Source organism: Berghia stephanieae, chromosome 5 (genome assembly GCF_034508935.2).
Source record: "Berghia stephanieae isolate SIO BIC M18660-M18661 chromosome 5, UCSD_Bste_1.3, whole genome shotgun sequence".
Lineage (NCBI taxonomy): Eukaryota > Metazoa > Mollusca > Gastropoda > Nudibranchia > Aeolidiidae > Berghia > Berghia stephanieae.
Genome location: NC_088364.1, coordinates 35,002,005 through 35,019,504, shown reverse-complemented (window position 1 = coordinate 35,019,504; position 17,500 = coordinate 35,002,005). Strand labels below are relative to the sequence as shown.

Here is a 17,500-nt window from a genome sequence, read left to right as displayed (position 1 = left end):
GTCCCCTTTTCCCAATTTCCCTTGATTATATTATCTGCAGCACACTGGGAGACGTTTCCAGCAAATGGTTGAATGGCCAGGGACAAATTAGATTGTGCCAAATAATATCGCTCAAGTGCCAAGGCTCTCGCCCACAGATTCATCATGAAATGTAAACATACCAATCCTGGGAGCTTTTCGTCTGTGACCAGAGAAAGCAGTTTAAGATTGTCCTGGAAAACCTTACGAAGAAAGTCAAATGACATAAATTTCATTGAGCATATTGCAGCTAATTAACGCGTTTTTCAATGGTGGCTTTAAGTCACGTCAAGATCTTATTTCTATACAGCTGAGGATATGTTGTACATAGCAGAGAAACATTCGATATTTGATTATGTGATTTAAAAAAATTGATGTTAGGAAAAGTAGATCATGTTATACAGTCTACGGCTAGAGTAAATATGTTTTCAGGACACATTACCACATACAGTGAGAAATGGATAAACAAAAATGTGGATATTTTGTTTTTCTTAAATAAAATAAAAGAAAACAATAATCAGAAAGTTCAATAAATATTTTGAAATAGATGCTCACACATTGCCTTTTCCTCTATGTAATATGTGCGTCAAGAGGCAGTGAGCTTATTTTAACCAGTTAACTGTCGTATTCTGTCTGGTAAGACATGTATTTAAAAATTTGGATAGAAAAATCGTCCTTCAAATATCAATCGATTTAAATTATCTTCATCTTGGGGGGAAAAAACTCTCCAACCTGGGACCTCGAGACTTTAAATCGTTCTTTGTTTACTCAACCTTTCTTTTAAAGGCACTTTTTTCAAATTTATTTTTTCACTGCTACAATCTTATGCAGCCATCGTTGATGAAAGATACAAAAACATTATTTTAGACGAAACTAATGCACAAAGCTCAAAACATCTCGCCTATCTCTTACTGAAACTAAAACAAATAACGTGGCCTACATGATTTATTGAAATCTCAAATATTACAGCAAATCAAAACGCTACAAAAATGGAGAAGGGCTGATTATGTAAACATAGCAAACGGGTCCAAGACTCGAGACAGTGTTAACATTTGGTGAAGCAATCGGTTTGTAGAATTGGCGGTAAATATTTGCATGACAGTTCCGTTTCCTTTCTGGTTTTGCCTTGTCCGACTCCGTGACAAACGAGCGTATGTCTGCTGCAAGAGTTGGCGACTTTTCAGTTTTTCTTTACGTGTTTGTGTAACGTAAACTCGTTAGTGTTGACTGATAGTTGCCAGTATGTTTTTTCTACTTAAAAAAAAGAAAGAATTAGAATTGCCTTGGAACTCGTACTCAGTGACACAGTGAAATGTGACAAGACTGTTTTGGAATTTTTTCTTAACCTACGGTAACACACGGTGGATATGAGTGAGTGGGTGTTGGAAGATGGTGTGGGTGGGTGAGAGGTAGATAAGAAAGATGATCGAGTAAGAGATAGCTAGAGAAAGATAGATAGATAGAGAGAGAGAGATATAAAGAAAGAAAGAGCGAGAGAGAGAGAGAGAGAGAGAGAGAAAGAGAGAGAGAGAGAGAGAGAGAGAGAGAGAGAGAAAAAGAGATTGACATGGAAATTAGATAATTGCTTGCAAAAATTTAAATAGTTAGCTGTTGGTATATTTCGTGTCTAACATATATTTGACAGTCCAATCACTGCTATGATGTCCAGTTGGGCCATAGAAGCGCACAGTGAGCGCTGTTAAGAACCAAGCCTATTTCCGCAGAAGATATGTGCTTACCAACTGAGCTACAACCTGCCTCTGGGTTGGCGGCTGACAGACTACAGCCCAGGACCTGTCTCTCCACTCTGAATCAGTGGGGTCTGGTGGCGCACCAACTTGCACTCTTTTTGGTAAGAGTCTGGTAACTGCAGAATTGAGCATTGTATTTTGATGCAGTGAAGGGCGGTTTGCGAGTGTGGGGAAGTTCTTTGAGATAAGGTAGATCTGTCTTACAACGTCATGTAAACCATAAAAAGCTGTTGTATTTATTCTTTTATGAAATTCATTTAGCGAGCTAGATAGACAATAAGATAAGGCATTGCACTGTAATCCGAAAGACCTGTGTTCGAGTCATCAATTCTCTCTCTCTCTCTCTCTCTCTCTCTCTCTCTCTCTCTCCCTCTCTCTCTCTCTCTCTCTCTATATATATATATATATATATATATATATATATATATATATATATATATATATATATGTATATATATATATATATATATATATATATATATATATATATATATATATATTTGTGATCAATCGTCTGTATTATATGTGTATGTGTATATATGTGTGGGGGAGGGGGGGGGGGAGTGAATCAGATGCTAGCAATCGAATTTTAAGCTCACCTTAGAGAATGTGAGTAAAAAATCGGCATTCAAATAGGAGAGTATCTTTTATCTTTAAAAACCCAAATTACCAAATGGCATAGCCTAAGTGTTATTAATTTGATTTTATATAACGTTTTCTTAATCATGTTCATTTTGATATAATGCCAGATTAACACTCACTCATTACTCAATCCTCTCCGGTCATGCTGCCGATACAAGGGATCTCCACATGGCCATGTCAGCTGCTATTCTTGAGTCGACCGCGATGGATATACCTCTCCTTTAGGCCCCCCTCTCTATTGTACGTCTCCATGTCTCCTTGGGGCGGCTTCACTTTCCATTTCCTTGCGGTGTCCATTGCAAAGCTCTCCTTGTCAGTGTTTCGTCAGGTCTGCGACAGACTTGCCGCAACCATTGCCATCTTCTCCTTGAATGAGACTCTCCAAATTCTCCACCTCCGCTCTAACTCTCCTCATATGATATTGTATTCGTCCAGAAAGTCTTGAAGATTCGCCGTAAACATTTGTTTTGGAATACCTCAAGTTTCTGAATGATACTTTCTGTGACATTATTCTTAAAAATCTTGATTTTAGTGCTGGAATAAAATCCCATTGCTCTCCAAATGTGTTTAAGGGAAGCAAATGTCTGGTTTGCCCAGATCAACGCGGTGGGTTAATAATACAATTATTCCAAAATTGATTTATTCAAAGGACTTTAATGATTACTATTAAAGTCGCTCTTCTAGTCATCGGATTAACTTTTTTTTCCTTCTTGATCCTAGGCTACGGTATTTAATACCTCATGCATCAGTGGGATCTGGCAGTGTCTCCCATTTGCACTAGAATCGGAAACGGAAAGAAGGGAGTACTAAATATGCCGGGTAAGACGGAGAGAAAACTGTTTTGTCAGCCGAGCCACCGAGCATCCTGTAGCGCATTGTTAGCCAAGCTACCAAAACCTGCTGCATTGCTATACAAATTGGATGGATGCGTTATAAATCGAATTCGGGAATGAAGTAATTATTTGGTTTTCCCATTAAGATATCATACATATTTCTTTTTTTTTCTTTTTCTATTAAGTTACATATGGCTTGTTTTTACTTTTAAAATTAATTTTAGCACTTTTGCTTTCTCTTACATAATAATGATAATAATAATAATAATAATAATAATAATAATAATAATAATAAAAGTAATAATAATAATAATAATAATAATAATAATAATAATAATATATAAATAATTAATTATAATATATATATATTATTAAATTAAATTTTTATTATTATTATTATTATTATTATTATTATTATTATTATTATTATTATTATTATTAATAGTAGTAGTAGTAGTAGTAGTAGTAGTAGTAGTAGTAGTAGTAGTAGTAGTAGTAGTAGAGTAGTAGTAGTAGTAGTAGTAGTAGTAGTAGTAGTAGTAGTATAGTAGTAGTAGAGTAGTAGTATTAGTAGTGGTAGTAGTAGTAGTAGTAGTAGTAGTAGTAGTAGTAGTAGTAGTAGTAGTAGTAGTAGTAGTAGTAGTAGTGGTAGTTGTAGTAGTAGTAGTATAATCTTTATGGCACTTTGTCATTTGGTTTACAATGTTTGAAGTTAAACATACATAGATAGTCAAAAAAAAAAAAACATTAATAAAAAATATATAAACATCAAAATGAAAATCCATACATACTCACTCTTACTCATACGCAGACACCAAAACACCCCTACACACATACACACAAACAAACACACATACACACAGGCGCGCGCAGGGGCACAAAATCGTGGAACGTTGTAAAGGTATAACATTGACAGTATGGTCTTATATTTATAAGGATAAAAAATTGTACTTTTATGGTTTTATTTATTTCTTTAATCGCAGAAGGTATGAACGTAAATTTATATCTATTTGTTCTACATATCGTCTTTAAAAATCGTCTACCAGATGGTAGGAGAGTAAATTCATATTTTAAAGGGTGTGTTTGTCATTGAGAATGTCAAATGCTTTCCTCTCAAAAAAAAGTTGAACTTTTATATTGCGTAAAATCCACTAAACATGCTTAACAAGATGTCCCTGACCAACAGTAACGCGTATCTGTTAGGCGATATTACAATGTATTCCGACAGAGACAGTGCTGTTAACGGCCAGGTACTCTTTTTACATCTGGGTATGGTGAGAGAATGTGAGTAAAGAGCCTTTTCCAAGGACTCAACTGTACTCCGAGCGACGCTCGAACCCAGGACCAAAAGCGAGTGTCATAGCACAATACCACATAGGCGCACCAGCTCTTATGTAGTGTTGTTCAATGCTTTTCATGTTGCAATTCATTATTCTATTCGATTCTTTTATTATTCTATTTAATGGTGATTTCTCTTTCATTCCACACCTTCCCCACCATTCGTCCTGTAAATGATTCTTCTCAGATATTTTCATGTCTTGAATTAAAAATACTTCGACGACAAGAAATTTTACATATAAGATAAAAGAGTCTTTGTTTTTAAAATGCGTTCTGAGAAAACCATTGGTTTATGTTAAGGTTGCATCACAACCCAATGGAAATACGTCATAAGACAGATTGACGAGCTGTTTATTTATCACAATCGTTTCTCGTTTAAAATGTAGGCTGTCGTAAAAATGACACTCAATAACAACCTGAAGGCGCGCCGACGAACACATTCACGCACACACCCACACATAAACATACACGAATATATTATATCCTGACACACCTTTCTGTTGATAATTACTATTCAGGATCTACTTTGCTTCCAGACGACGAATTGCAGACCCGATTAAATACTCATCAATAAACCGAATATGGAACTTCCGGATAAACCATACAATATGTATGTTTCTTTGTATTATGTATTTATAATATATATATATATATATATATATATATATATATATATATATATATATATATATATATATATTGTTATTGTTATTTATATTACGGAAATAGATGAAGGCGTTCGGATAGTTTCGAATGAAAACCAACAGAAAGACAATATAAATTGATATTTTGTATAATGTCATCGTCAAGATAAAACGGAATAACTTCCTGGATCTTTTTATGGAAATTTGCAATGGGTGTTGACATTATGGTATTTGACAGAAAATTACATGCATAATACATCCATCCAATTCGTACTTTAGAATAAAGTACTCATACCCAGAGAAAAGAGAAACATACCATTACATAATATGATTGCAAACTCTTCCTCTCTCTCTCTTTCTCTCTCTCTCTCTCTCTCTCTCACACACACACACACACACACACTCTCTCTCTATCTCTCTATCTATCTATCTATCTATCTATCTATCTATCTCTCTTCTTCTCTCTCCCTTTCTCTCTCTCTCTCTAATCTCTATCTCTCTTACTCTCTCCTTTCTCTTCTCTACTCTCCTCCCCTCTCTCTCTCTCTCTCTTCTTCCTTAGTTTTTCTCGTGTTCTCTTACACACACACACACACACACACAATATATATATATATATTATATATATATAATATATATAGTATATATATATATATATATATATATATATATATATGACATCAATTTATCTCTCTGTCTGTCTATTTATCTACTCCTCTATTCATCTTTTCCCTCTTTTTTTACGACCTTGCTCTCCGTTTATCCTCATAGATATTTTATACAAAGGTTCCTCTTTAATCCAGAAAGAGGAAGGCAAGTGTCCGTCTCTCACACACTTTCACTATAAATAGTGCAAGTGCCCCTCTCCTTTTCACCCTCAGTGTAAATCTTAAAGATAAATTCACTTCAACCAAGAAAGAGTAAGACAAACGCCTATCTCCCAATTACTATTCAAATAATTTTATAATTTTATAATTCAAATAATATTTCATAATCCAGAATTCAAAGTCAATTACCAATATCTGATTTACCTCGACATAATACCGTTTTGAGGCGATGAATGACATGTTCTCACTCGTTTCAATATACAATTTTCAAGATACTCCTTACAGCTTTTAACAAGAAATTATTCTATGACCATGTAAATATAGGTCACCCGCTGAGCTTCCGCTACAGCCAATAGATAGAATGAAGTTGACGTCACGCAGGTCTTTGTTATTGCTTTTTGCCATCAGCGTTTATGAGTAATTCCCACTAAACTGTATTAACCAGACTATACAATTTCTGGTAACATACAGTTTTTTTGTGTTGGTCCGTTATACTCCCGGATGGCAATGTTGTGAGTTTAATAGCCAAGCTCATACTATCCATAAGCGATAATGACAAATACAAGAGTAAAGGAATGATTCTTTATATGCTTCGTCCGAAAACCGTGGTTTTGATTAGTGCTCAGGCATGCTCTTTTAAATAATAAATAGTAAACTATCCCATACATAATTTGTAACTGTCATGGTCATGTCTCCAGAACAATCGCATTGCTTTGGTAAAATCACAAAACAAAATAAGAAGCACGTTCATGTATATGTTTGAATTCTTTATGGCGGCATTGATGACAAAATTATTTATGGCATCTGGACTGATTTTTACAGTCAAGCGATTTTGAGCCAGTTTAGTGACTTAATGGGTACCCCCCATCCCTCAGTTAGGTTTTTGACGAAGTAATGGATGATACTTAAAGACTCAGATGTAAGCGAATAATATTATAGGGTCTGTAGGGAAGGACACTTAAATTGCGACTTTAACTTTTCGAAATGGAAAGTTGGTTTTATTCATGATGCTGTTTAGGATATCAATGGAACATCAAACCCCTTCGGCACAAATAAGAATCATGCACACATAAACCAACACACACACACACACACACACATACACACACAGAATATCATATGCATGGTGTGATCACAAGTCCCATAAACTCATTCCCATTATGGCGCCTCGATATTGATTGGTTTTGCTAATGGAATTCTCCAGAACCAATGGGTAAGAATACGGTCAGTTGTAACAGCCTGGTACAATCTATTTGATGGCTCCCGAGTTTTAAATGCTTTAAAGGTCACGCGAGAAAATTACAGACGGACGAGTAGGAACAATCAGAAAGAAAAGAAAAAAAATCTTGATAACAATGGGAAAACTATTATAATATATTGCCTCTTCCCTTTTCAAAATGATTGAAAGAAGGAGAAAATAAATGTACAAACAAAATTACCTTCACTTAATATCACGGAGACGTTAAATTGTTAAACATGGTCATTTGTGTCCAAATCTCTGCTTTTGCAAGGACATGCGAATTATAGCGGTGACGTCATCAATCACTGGTTTGATAGCTGAGGCTTTGAATTTTACAACACTTTCTAACACGAGGGTACCTTGATAAGGACTCAAAGCCATGGAATTGTTTGAAGATTAAAATTAGCCGAGCAAGTCAAATTTACCCAGGCCACAGACGAAAATTAAGCCTTATTCTGACAAGGAACATTTTATTCATTTAAGCGAGAATACTTTTCTTTCGTTTAACAAGTGATAAAAGTGATCATAAACTTGTCAAATAGTCGCAAATCTTCTCGCAAGATGTCCCAGTGGTTAAGACGTCCCTTATATAACCCTAAAGTCCTGGGTTTGAGCCGCTCTTCATGTTATTTTGATATCGTTTTCTTCTTCGGCAAAACTTTTAACGTTCATTTACTCGGATTGTGTCGGGTAATTCTTGTTAACATCACAAGTTTGTTTGACTTCATGGAATTCCAAGGTAAGGCTTCTGAAGATGCTGCGCAGAAGAGCGTAATATGATTTGGCATTTTGTTCTTCGAGTAGAGAGAAATGGCCAATGGTTTAAAAATTGACCTAACGCCTCATATTAGTATTATGTTAGGGATGCGAAAAGGTGAATTAACATTTTTTTCAAAACATTTAAAGTCATGTTTAGTTTTTATCACTGTAATCAACTGTAATATTGTATCTACTGTCCTTAAATTAAATAAATTACCTGAATCCGAGCTCCAAAATAGTGATTAAGAATTCAATTTAGCAACTTAACCACTCAGGCGTAATACCGTTTTGAGGTGGTGGGTCCCAAATGTGTTGTGTGAAAGTACGAGTAGAGCACCATAAAACTGACATTACTTGTTCGGCATCAATGCTCTTCTCCAAGAGTCAACAAGTACAAATGTCAAAGCAAAAACCCCCACAACAGTATTCTGGTTTTAGTTTTATTAAATCTTAGGCCTTTATAATATTATTCTTAGTATCTTGAAGCTGTAGCTTTTATACACTCTCTCGATTAAAATTTCGATGTTGACCCCAATACCATCTCCTTTTATGAAATGATAAAGGTACAGATATATATATATATATATATATATATATATATATATATATATATATTATAATATATATATATATATATACATATATATATATATAATATATATATATTATATATATATATATATATATAATATATATATATATAATATATATATAACCAGAATAGTATGAAAAGAATTCTAAAATGAAACACCCCAAAGTGACACCCTTGCTCAATTGACAGAAATTATGTAAGGATTTTGGGTATTTGAATCATTTTAGAAAGTTCGCACATCGGATAATCTCATTGTCAATTCAGAATCAAGTTTTGGATCAAATTAAGACAATAACCAAAACAAAAGACCTAAGATATATCTATCTATCTATCTATCTATCTATCTATCTATCTATCTATCTATGTACCTCTCTCTCGTCTCTGTATGTTTTCTTAATTATCTCCATTCATTTCCCTCCCCCCTCTCAATCTCTACCTTTCTTTCTCTCTCTCTCTCTCTCTCTCTCTCTCTCTCTCTCTCTCTCTCTCTCTCTCTCTCTCTCTCTCACTCGCCCCTTTCGTCTCTATTTCTTGATGAGACTATCACTTTTTCAGATCCATCTCCTCCAATTTTCTAATCATTCTTCAACAAGGTCACAGCTTCATCCCTTGTTGACATCAATTTATTTTATTTGTTTTCTTCTTTCAATTCATCTTTGGATCTCAATTTTTACGGAATCCTTCTTAGGATTTGTCACGAAACGGCTTATGTTCTTCTTCTTCTTCTTCTTCTTCTTCTTCTTCTTCTTCTTCTTCTTCTTCTTCTTCTTCTTCTTCTTCTTCTTCTTCTTCTTCTTCGTCATCATCATCATCATAGTCATCGTCGTCGTCATCATCATCATCATCATTATCATCATCATCATCATCATCATCATCATCATACTCTTCTTCTTCTTCTTCTTCTTCTTCTTCTTCTTCTTCTTCTTCTTCTTCTTCTTCTTCTTCTTCCTCTTCTTCTTCTTTATCATCATCATATCATCATCATCATCATCGAGATAATCATAAATCATTTTTTAACTAAACAGCTTTATCATTTAATTTTCTTTATGATTATTCATTTCTGTTATATTTTTTTTCAATTGGATTTGACACCAACACCATCTTGTATTCTCACCAGCAAAATGTTTCTACTTCAACTTTTCGGAATTTCTCCAAACAGAAGTTGTTACAGAACATACGAGCTTTCCCAATGGACATAAATAACATTCACACGTTGAGTATGGACATGTCTCAAGTAACACCTAAACGCGTTTACTAGCCAGACACAGGACAATGACGAATAAAGACCAACAAAACAGGTAAATGGTTATTTCTCCTAATTAATGACACAAAATTTTGCTACCAGACTCATAGGCAAAGATCGAAGAAAGGAATAAGACAATATTTTGGCAAATTTTCCCAGGACTCATCAGATCATGTGATTGTCGTAATAGGCTTCAACAGTCTTGATTCCCTCGGAATGACGCATAGTAACTTAGTAACTGGTTCTAAACAATCGGAACAATGGCGGACGCCCTTATGAAATACTTCTCCGACGAGCATAAAAGTTTATCCAGAGGAGAAACACATTATAAATCTGATCATTTTTTGACTTTTATACATTCTGATCATATGACATGTGAAAAAGTTCTAGCCAGTATGAAGAATAAAAAGTACCGATACCTTTGTTTAGAACCAAGCTGCTCGTTGCTGGGCGGACGTGACATCAGACTATTGAATCCTATTCTGACTTTTTATTTCACTTTGAAGTAGAGTCTCTGTTGCCTCCTGACCTAGCACCAGATGTAGGGTTAGGGCCACATATCATGTGTAACCGTGTGCGGGAAGTTAAAACTCTGGTCAAAAGCATGGAATTGGTTTTAAAATTTTGCTTTTTTATCGGTTATGTGGTCTTGTAGTATGACACTCGCCTTTGGATCAGAAGGTCCTGGTTTCTTGTTTCGCTCTGAGCGGCGCGTAGTTGAGAATTTGGAAAAGACGCTTTACTCACATTCTCTTACCCTAAAAAAGTATCTCGCTGTTAACAGCGTTGTCTAGGTCCGAAAACAATGTGATTTCGCCCTAAGAGGCGCTATGTATCGGCCTATATGTTAAGTATTGACGTTGGGCAGGTGCTTTAAGCACGTTCAGTGGATATTGCGCTATATAAATATCAAGTTTGTTTTATTTTTCGAGGAGAAGGAATGTGATTTTTACAATTAAAAAAGATCCCGTGATTTTAAAATGGTGACCGATCTTACAATAGATTTTGTTATTTGCATTCGTCTTACCCGACATAAACCCAGATTTAGGCGGTGGGTCACATATGCATTTTGTTGAAAACCTACGGCTATTTGATTGTCTTTCGTCTGTCAGAGTGACGTGGAGATCTCTTTGTTACTAGCTCCTAGTTTACATTTGGGGTCATTCAGCGGTCTATCTAGGGTGTCGGGTTTAATATAACGACGTCACTCAGCTATTTGTTATTTTTTTAGACAGCCCGTCGGTGATTTGCTCTCACAAAATTATATCAATCAGACTATAAATGTTAAAGTTTACACACAGGTTTGTGTGTTGTTGTGTTTTGGTTGGCCTGCCGATGTTGTGATTAATTTATGTAAACGCATAGCATTAATAGGTAAAAGAATACTGTAAAAAAAAAGGTCAACACTCTGTCTACCCGTCTTTCTCTCTGTCTGTCTGGATGAATGAATGAATGAAGACGACGTCTATTTGTAAGAACGTTCATTCACTCAAAGATAAGGGGACTGAATCAAGTGGCAAATGCATTCCCACAATAGAATCATCTTATTTGTGGTCATTTTGCAATGTAGTCTATAACAACAGGCAAGTCACGTATAATCAATACATCTAATATTATTATAGACATCGCGGCATTTTGCACAAGATTATTATGGTAAATATGTTGAGCACTATTTCCTCATACATGGGTTTGTATTCCGCTCACAATCATTAGAAAAAACATAGGGAAAAAAGGAAAGAAAATAAGAAATACGAATTATTCCTTGTTAGCAATGAAACTTATTAATTCTTACTTGAAAGTTATAAAACTATCGTTTAAAACGAGAATTGTTTTGTGGTGTTTTAAATTCCTCGAATACAGAAATGTTATCAGCACGGTAAATCTTTTGGCCAGTGATCATTACTTTTATTATTATTATTATTATTATTATTATTATTATTATTATTATTATTATTATTATTATTATTATTATTATTATTATTATTATTATCATTATTATTATTATTATTATATATTATTATTATTATTATATTATTATTATTATTATTATTATTATTGTTATTATTATTATTATTGTTGTTGTTGTTGTTGTTATTATAATTGTTAGAATAATTTGTTCGGAGAGATTTTATGATTAGATTTCAAGGGCCTAAAACACACTCTTGAACTTGAACATCAATAGACGTAATAATTGACTTACATTACAAGGTTCTGAAGTCGTGTTCATTCTGGAGAGGATGCTTGATGACGTCTTCAGACATTCTCCTGTTTCACACACCTGGGCAGGGAGAGAAGGACAAGAATGCTGTTCATTAATTCTGGAAATTGAGATGTGTGTCATTTGATATTGACCGACAAAATTGTGATCTGGTCAGTTTTATCCTTCTGTTTTTGTTTCTGTTCTTTGCTGGGATTTTATTTTTGCTATGCCGATGTCCTTGGGTTTTTTTTGTTTGTTTTTGTTTTTTTGTTTTTTTTTTTGGGGGGGTGGGTGGGGGGGGGGTTGAGGGGGGGGGGGGGGGGGGGGTTGAGGGGGGGGGGTGGTTGTTGCGTTGTTATTTTGTTTTTGTTTCGTTTTTTGTTGTTGTTTTTATCTGCTCTGTTTGTTTTATTTTTAAATTTTGTTTCTTTTTTGTTGTTGTTTATTTGTTTTGTTTGTATTTTATTTCTTTGTTTGTTATTGTTCGTTCTTTTTGGTTTGTTTGGTGCGGTTAGTACTTAAGTTTATTATTTTGTCTATATCAGGGACCATTCATTTACAAATCATTGATTACTTCTTTTAAAAGGGGATATAAATATATATATATATATATATATATATATATATATATGTGTGTGTGTGTGTGTGTGTGTGTGTGTGTTGTGTGTGTGTGTGTGTGTGTACTGTGTTAACATGGAGGAGTCATAGGGAAGAAAAGAGCAGCTTGGCAGTGATGATATTTTTGTTAACATAGTATTGTGCTTATAATGGAATACCAGGTTGTATAAGTGATTGATCTTTTGATAAAAAATGTATTTCAATATTGATACGTGATTTTCGCTATAAAAGGGCAATGTATTATTAATATTATTATTATTGTTATTACTATTATTATTATGATTATTATTATCATTATTATTATTATTATTATTATTATTATTATTATTATTATTATTATTATTATTATTATTATTATGATTATCATTATCATTATTATCATTATTATCATTATTATTGTGGTTGTTATTATTATTTTCATATTACTCTTATTATCATTATCATTATTATTAACACTCCAAGAGTGTACGAAAGTAATTTTGTGTAATTTCTAAATTTGTCAAAAATCAGCAGTCATCGTGAGCAAAGAAATATATTTTAGGAAGCTATTCCATGAAATCAATAAATCTCGCCTAAAACAAAATTCAATGGTGAAGTTATAGATCAGTATTTCCATTCAGTCAGTGTTATAATGGTACATACAACCCTTCAATGAATGATACGTTAGAGACATCCACGGAATCTACGTGACAAAATTTATCTTTAAGTAAACAAAGCACTGCCTGAGGCAGAAAATGGGAGCAAAGGATTGAATCTTTAAATTGGAAATAGAAATTCTGCATTTAATAAAAATAAAATGAATGGACGATCTTTAGGTAGACACTCCTAAAGCGAAATTTTCAGGAAAAAAAATGAAATGTAAGATTTATTTTTAAAGATAAATTTCACCATGATCAATTAGCTTTGTAGTGGTTATTACCTATCGTGTAACCATTCCATGCTTATTGTTCTATCTTTTGCAAAATATCTCCTTCCCTTTACCCCCTCCCTACCATCCCCTTTCTCTCTCCCGTCTTTCTTTCTTTCTTTTATCATACCCTGACCAGAAACTCTCCTTTTCTTTTCACCATACAGTATTCATCTTCTGTCACTATGTCTTTGCTTTCGTGAAGATAAAATAACCACACACCGACCGTCTGCGACTTAATAGGAATACTGTATTGTTCTCATGTAAAGATTTTAAAGCAGCTCACCTTGACCAAATAATATTATTAATGGCCAATGGGGCAGAGAATTCCTCTCTTCCGGTTCAAACTTCCAAGAAGTCCTTGCTATGACTAACAATGATTAGGTTTCAAACTGAATCATAAATGGCATAATTATTTTAGTATCAGGGTTTACAGTAGAGTGCGCTGGCATATCCCTATGAATATGAGGCACAGAATAATGAAGATTCATGATCCTTATTGACGACCAGGATTTATTTAGGTAAAAAATAAGAAACCAGAAGATCAGTTGCACAAAGTTTATATCCAGTCCTCCGAGGGACTGATTTCACGTTTCCAATACCAGCATATTGACGTCACACTGTTGTTGCCTGTTGATAGGAGCTTCGTGCATTCTGACGTTACTTTATCAAGCCAGTGACAAGACGGTTTGTGAGTGTAAATTGTGTCTGTGTATGTGCGCGCGTGTACGTGTGTGTAGGTGTGTGTACGTATGTGTAAGAGGGGAGGTTTTCCTATGTGTTTCTGATTAAATTAAAATAGACCCCGTGTAATGTACTTACTAACTAGTATTCTCTCGATCCTCACCAACATTTCTAAAACAAATGTTTTGGATATTTCGACTGGGTTTTCTTGTGTCGCTACATAACTATACGAATGTCTTGTAAGTTACACAATCTTTTTTTCTACATTTAATGTGTTTATTGCAGATGTAATTAAATTGTTGATATAATTACGATTAAAATGAAATTTAACCAACGGCGCTTTACTATGAGCAATGTTTTAAATAATTATCGATACAGTAAATAAACATGTGAAGTCTTCCGCCTACTTAAATAGCACAAAATATCTAGTATCTGCTTTGGACACATTAGAACTCACAATGATAATGTGTACTGTTTGCAATAAAACAAAGCTGTTAGACGTGAACATATCCTAAGTTGAATGGGATAATGTTATCAGAGTACATTACCCAAGAATACCCATTAGAATTTTTAACTTCAAACTCTTTTGGTTTTGTTTCTCTTAGAGTGATATTAAAATAATTATTTTAAGATCGAATTTTACCATTTTCAAAATTAACGGCAAATTTTATCAATCGCTAGTATAAAACATAAATAAACCGTTATCTTAGTCATAAAACATTATTTGCCTTTTACAATGCCACAGCCACTTTCTACATAAAAGTTATACATTATTGATAGAACGACCATCAATCTGCTAGAAAGTTACTGGCCGAAAAATTGTGAATTTGATGGCTTTCTAATATTCAGTGGAATGTTATTATCGTCCCATTTTGTTTTGTCATAATATAGTTACATACCGTATTCTCTACTAAAAATAACATCGATTTTATTCATTTTCCCGTTAATGTTAAACTTATTGCTTTTGTATTTGTCTAATTTAACGAGCATAGCATCAATACGATGCTATAATATAACGAGTGAAATAAAAAGGAATTTCTAAGCGACTAATGAGTGAGTAAAACAAACACGTTTAGACCGATTGATTACGTGGTACACAAAGTTATATCTGACTTTTGACATTAAGAGAGAATTCTTTTGGCCCAAGATCTTCTACAAATAGCTGGCATGACCTCCAAACGGACAAATCATGAAAATGGAGATAGATTGGCCATGTTTGTCGGATAAAGGAGGGAGCAATCCCGAAAGCAGAGCTCAGATAGTCACCGCATGGTAATCCCAATAGGGGACGACGACCACTGGAGACTTGGAGAAGATCGGTGGAAAGAGAGATGACCTCCTTTGGAATGGACCTGGGGTTCGATCCCCAGTCGAGGTAGACTGATTTTTTGGGATGGTTTTTTTTTCTTGTATTTTTCTTGCTTGCTTTGTCTCACCTTTCATACACACTTGTTCAGCTCTTTATCTAATACTTCTCCCCTTTTCACGACACAAATTGTATTGGGATTCACCCTCTTCATCTTTAGGTAGCAAAGAATATGGATTCTTTCGAGCCCATTCCACCTTAGGGCTCTTAAAGAAGAGATACTATGAAACTGAGCCTGGACATTTTATTAAGAGAAAGCTGTTTGTATTGTACATATCCAATTTCTACATTACGACGGTTTTTGTTTTGGCCTCATCAGAGTAGGCTGTGAGAACACAGACTTTGGAGACGGGAAATGGTTGTTTAATCCCTGCCTGTCATCAAACATTCCCGTTTTCAGAAAGATGGCCGTTCCAACACTGAAACTCGAGCTTAAATGAATAAATTATAGGTCTTAGTTGAACCCCGTTATTACTGTCTCCTTGTAAAAACTCGTCAACTCTTTAGCAATAACCAGATGTGATAATGAAAATCATCATAAGAAAACAATTTGTCTCGCCGTTAAAGGGTTAATTATCATCGTGCTACGTTTCATAAAGCGATTTTTCTAGACTCGTTAGTGCCCGTGTGATGTGGAAAGTCGATAAAACATGGAAGCATCACAGGTACAGTTGTCATCAATTAAATGCTCACCAGCTTAGTGAGTGTTCATTCATAATTCAAACATGGGAATTAGGTGTGAGTGTTAGAGCCTGTATTGATGTGTTTACCTTAGACGATATCAGTAGATGATATGCGGTTGATATCTATCAACTGTTCTCTGATCGTGTTTTAGTTGTTTTGATTAATTTTTATTTTCCTTTTTTTCTCGGTTGAGAGGGGAGAATTATTTTGTTTTGTTTTGTTTCTACTTAAATTTGTTTGAATGTTTTATCCTTTTTGGTTTTGTTTCATTTTGTTTAATTTTTTTCAGATTTTGTGTTTGTTGTTTTGTGAAATGGGGGAGGGGCGTTCGTTTTCTTTTTTAACTAATTTCCCTTTATGTAATTTTTCACAGCTTGGGAGAGGATATTTCTCATCATACTGTCCATATTTAAGATTCTGGGACTTCACACAGGTTTGAAGAGAAACCAACCCCCAGGCGTGTCTTAATGTTGGGCCTCAGGAAAAACCGGAAGATATAACGAGCGGCAGCGAATATACAGTAAATAGTTGGTACTGATTTAATATCTGTTACTGGCGCCGAGAAATATTATGTGATCTTTGATCGGGAATTAAAAAGGTTTTCCTTCTGATATATAAGATTTTACACTTTTTGACAGTGAAACTTAATTGGCAATCTTTTGACAATAATAAAGCATATTGATTATTTTCTAAGAGTTGTCAATTTTGTGTAGAACACTAGATTTTGGCATAGTCAACAAACATTTTACAATTGGAGTTTACAAACCAATGATATCATTTATGTTAAATATAGATGATACTGACGCTAGCACACTATCCGTAAGGCCCTCATTTATCACTGGTCTAAATTATGAAGCATCCTTTTTTATCAAAACTCTAAGTCCTGATTAGAATGATCTAATCCATTTAAAGCCATTTCCAACTATACCATACGCCTTTCATGAGGAGCAATGTCAGAAGCCTTCCAATTATATTAAATCAAAGGTTTTTCGTTCATCAACTAGTTTAGTAAAATAATTGCGAGATGTACTATTGTTTATTTCTAAAACCATTTTGGCTCACGTGCAACATACTATGAGTCTCAAGAAATTCCATGATATGATATTTCATAGTTGACTCAAGTATTTTACAAAACACACCGGCAAAACTAATTG

The 17,500-nt window shown here is 34.2% G+C and overlaps 1 protein-coding gene across 1 annotated transcript in view; it reads right to left on the bottom strand.

Moving 5' to 3' along the window:
• LOC144974132 (neprilysin-2-like) overlaps nt 1-17,500 on the bottom strand; it is a 215,422-nt gene that overhangs the window by 139,082 nt on the left and 58,840 nt on the right. The window contains exon 3 of the mRNA XM_078917034.1: nt 12,088-12,165. Within this exon, the coding sequence (XP_078773160.1) occupies nt 12,088-12,165 (78 nt within the window). The remainder of the gene's footprint in view (nt 1-12,087; nt 12,166-17,500) is intronic.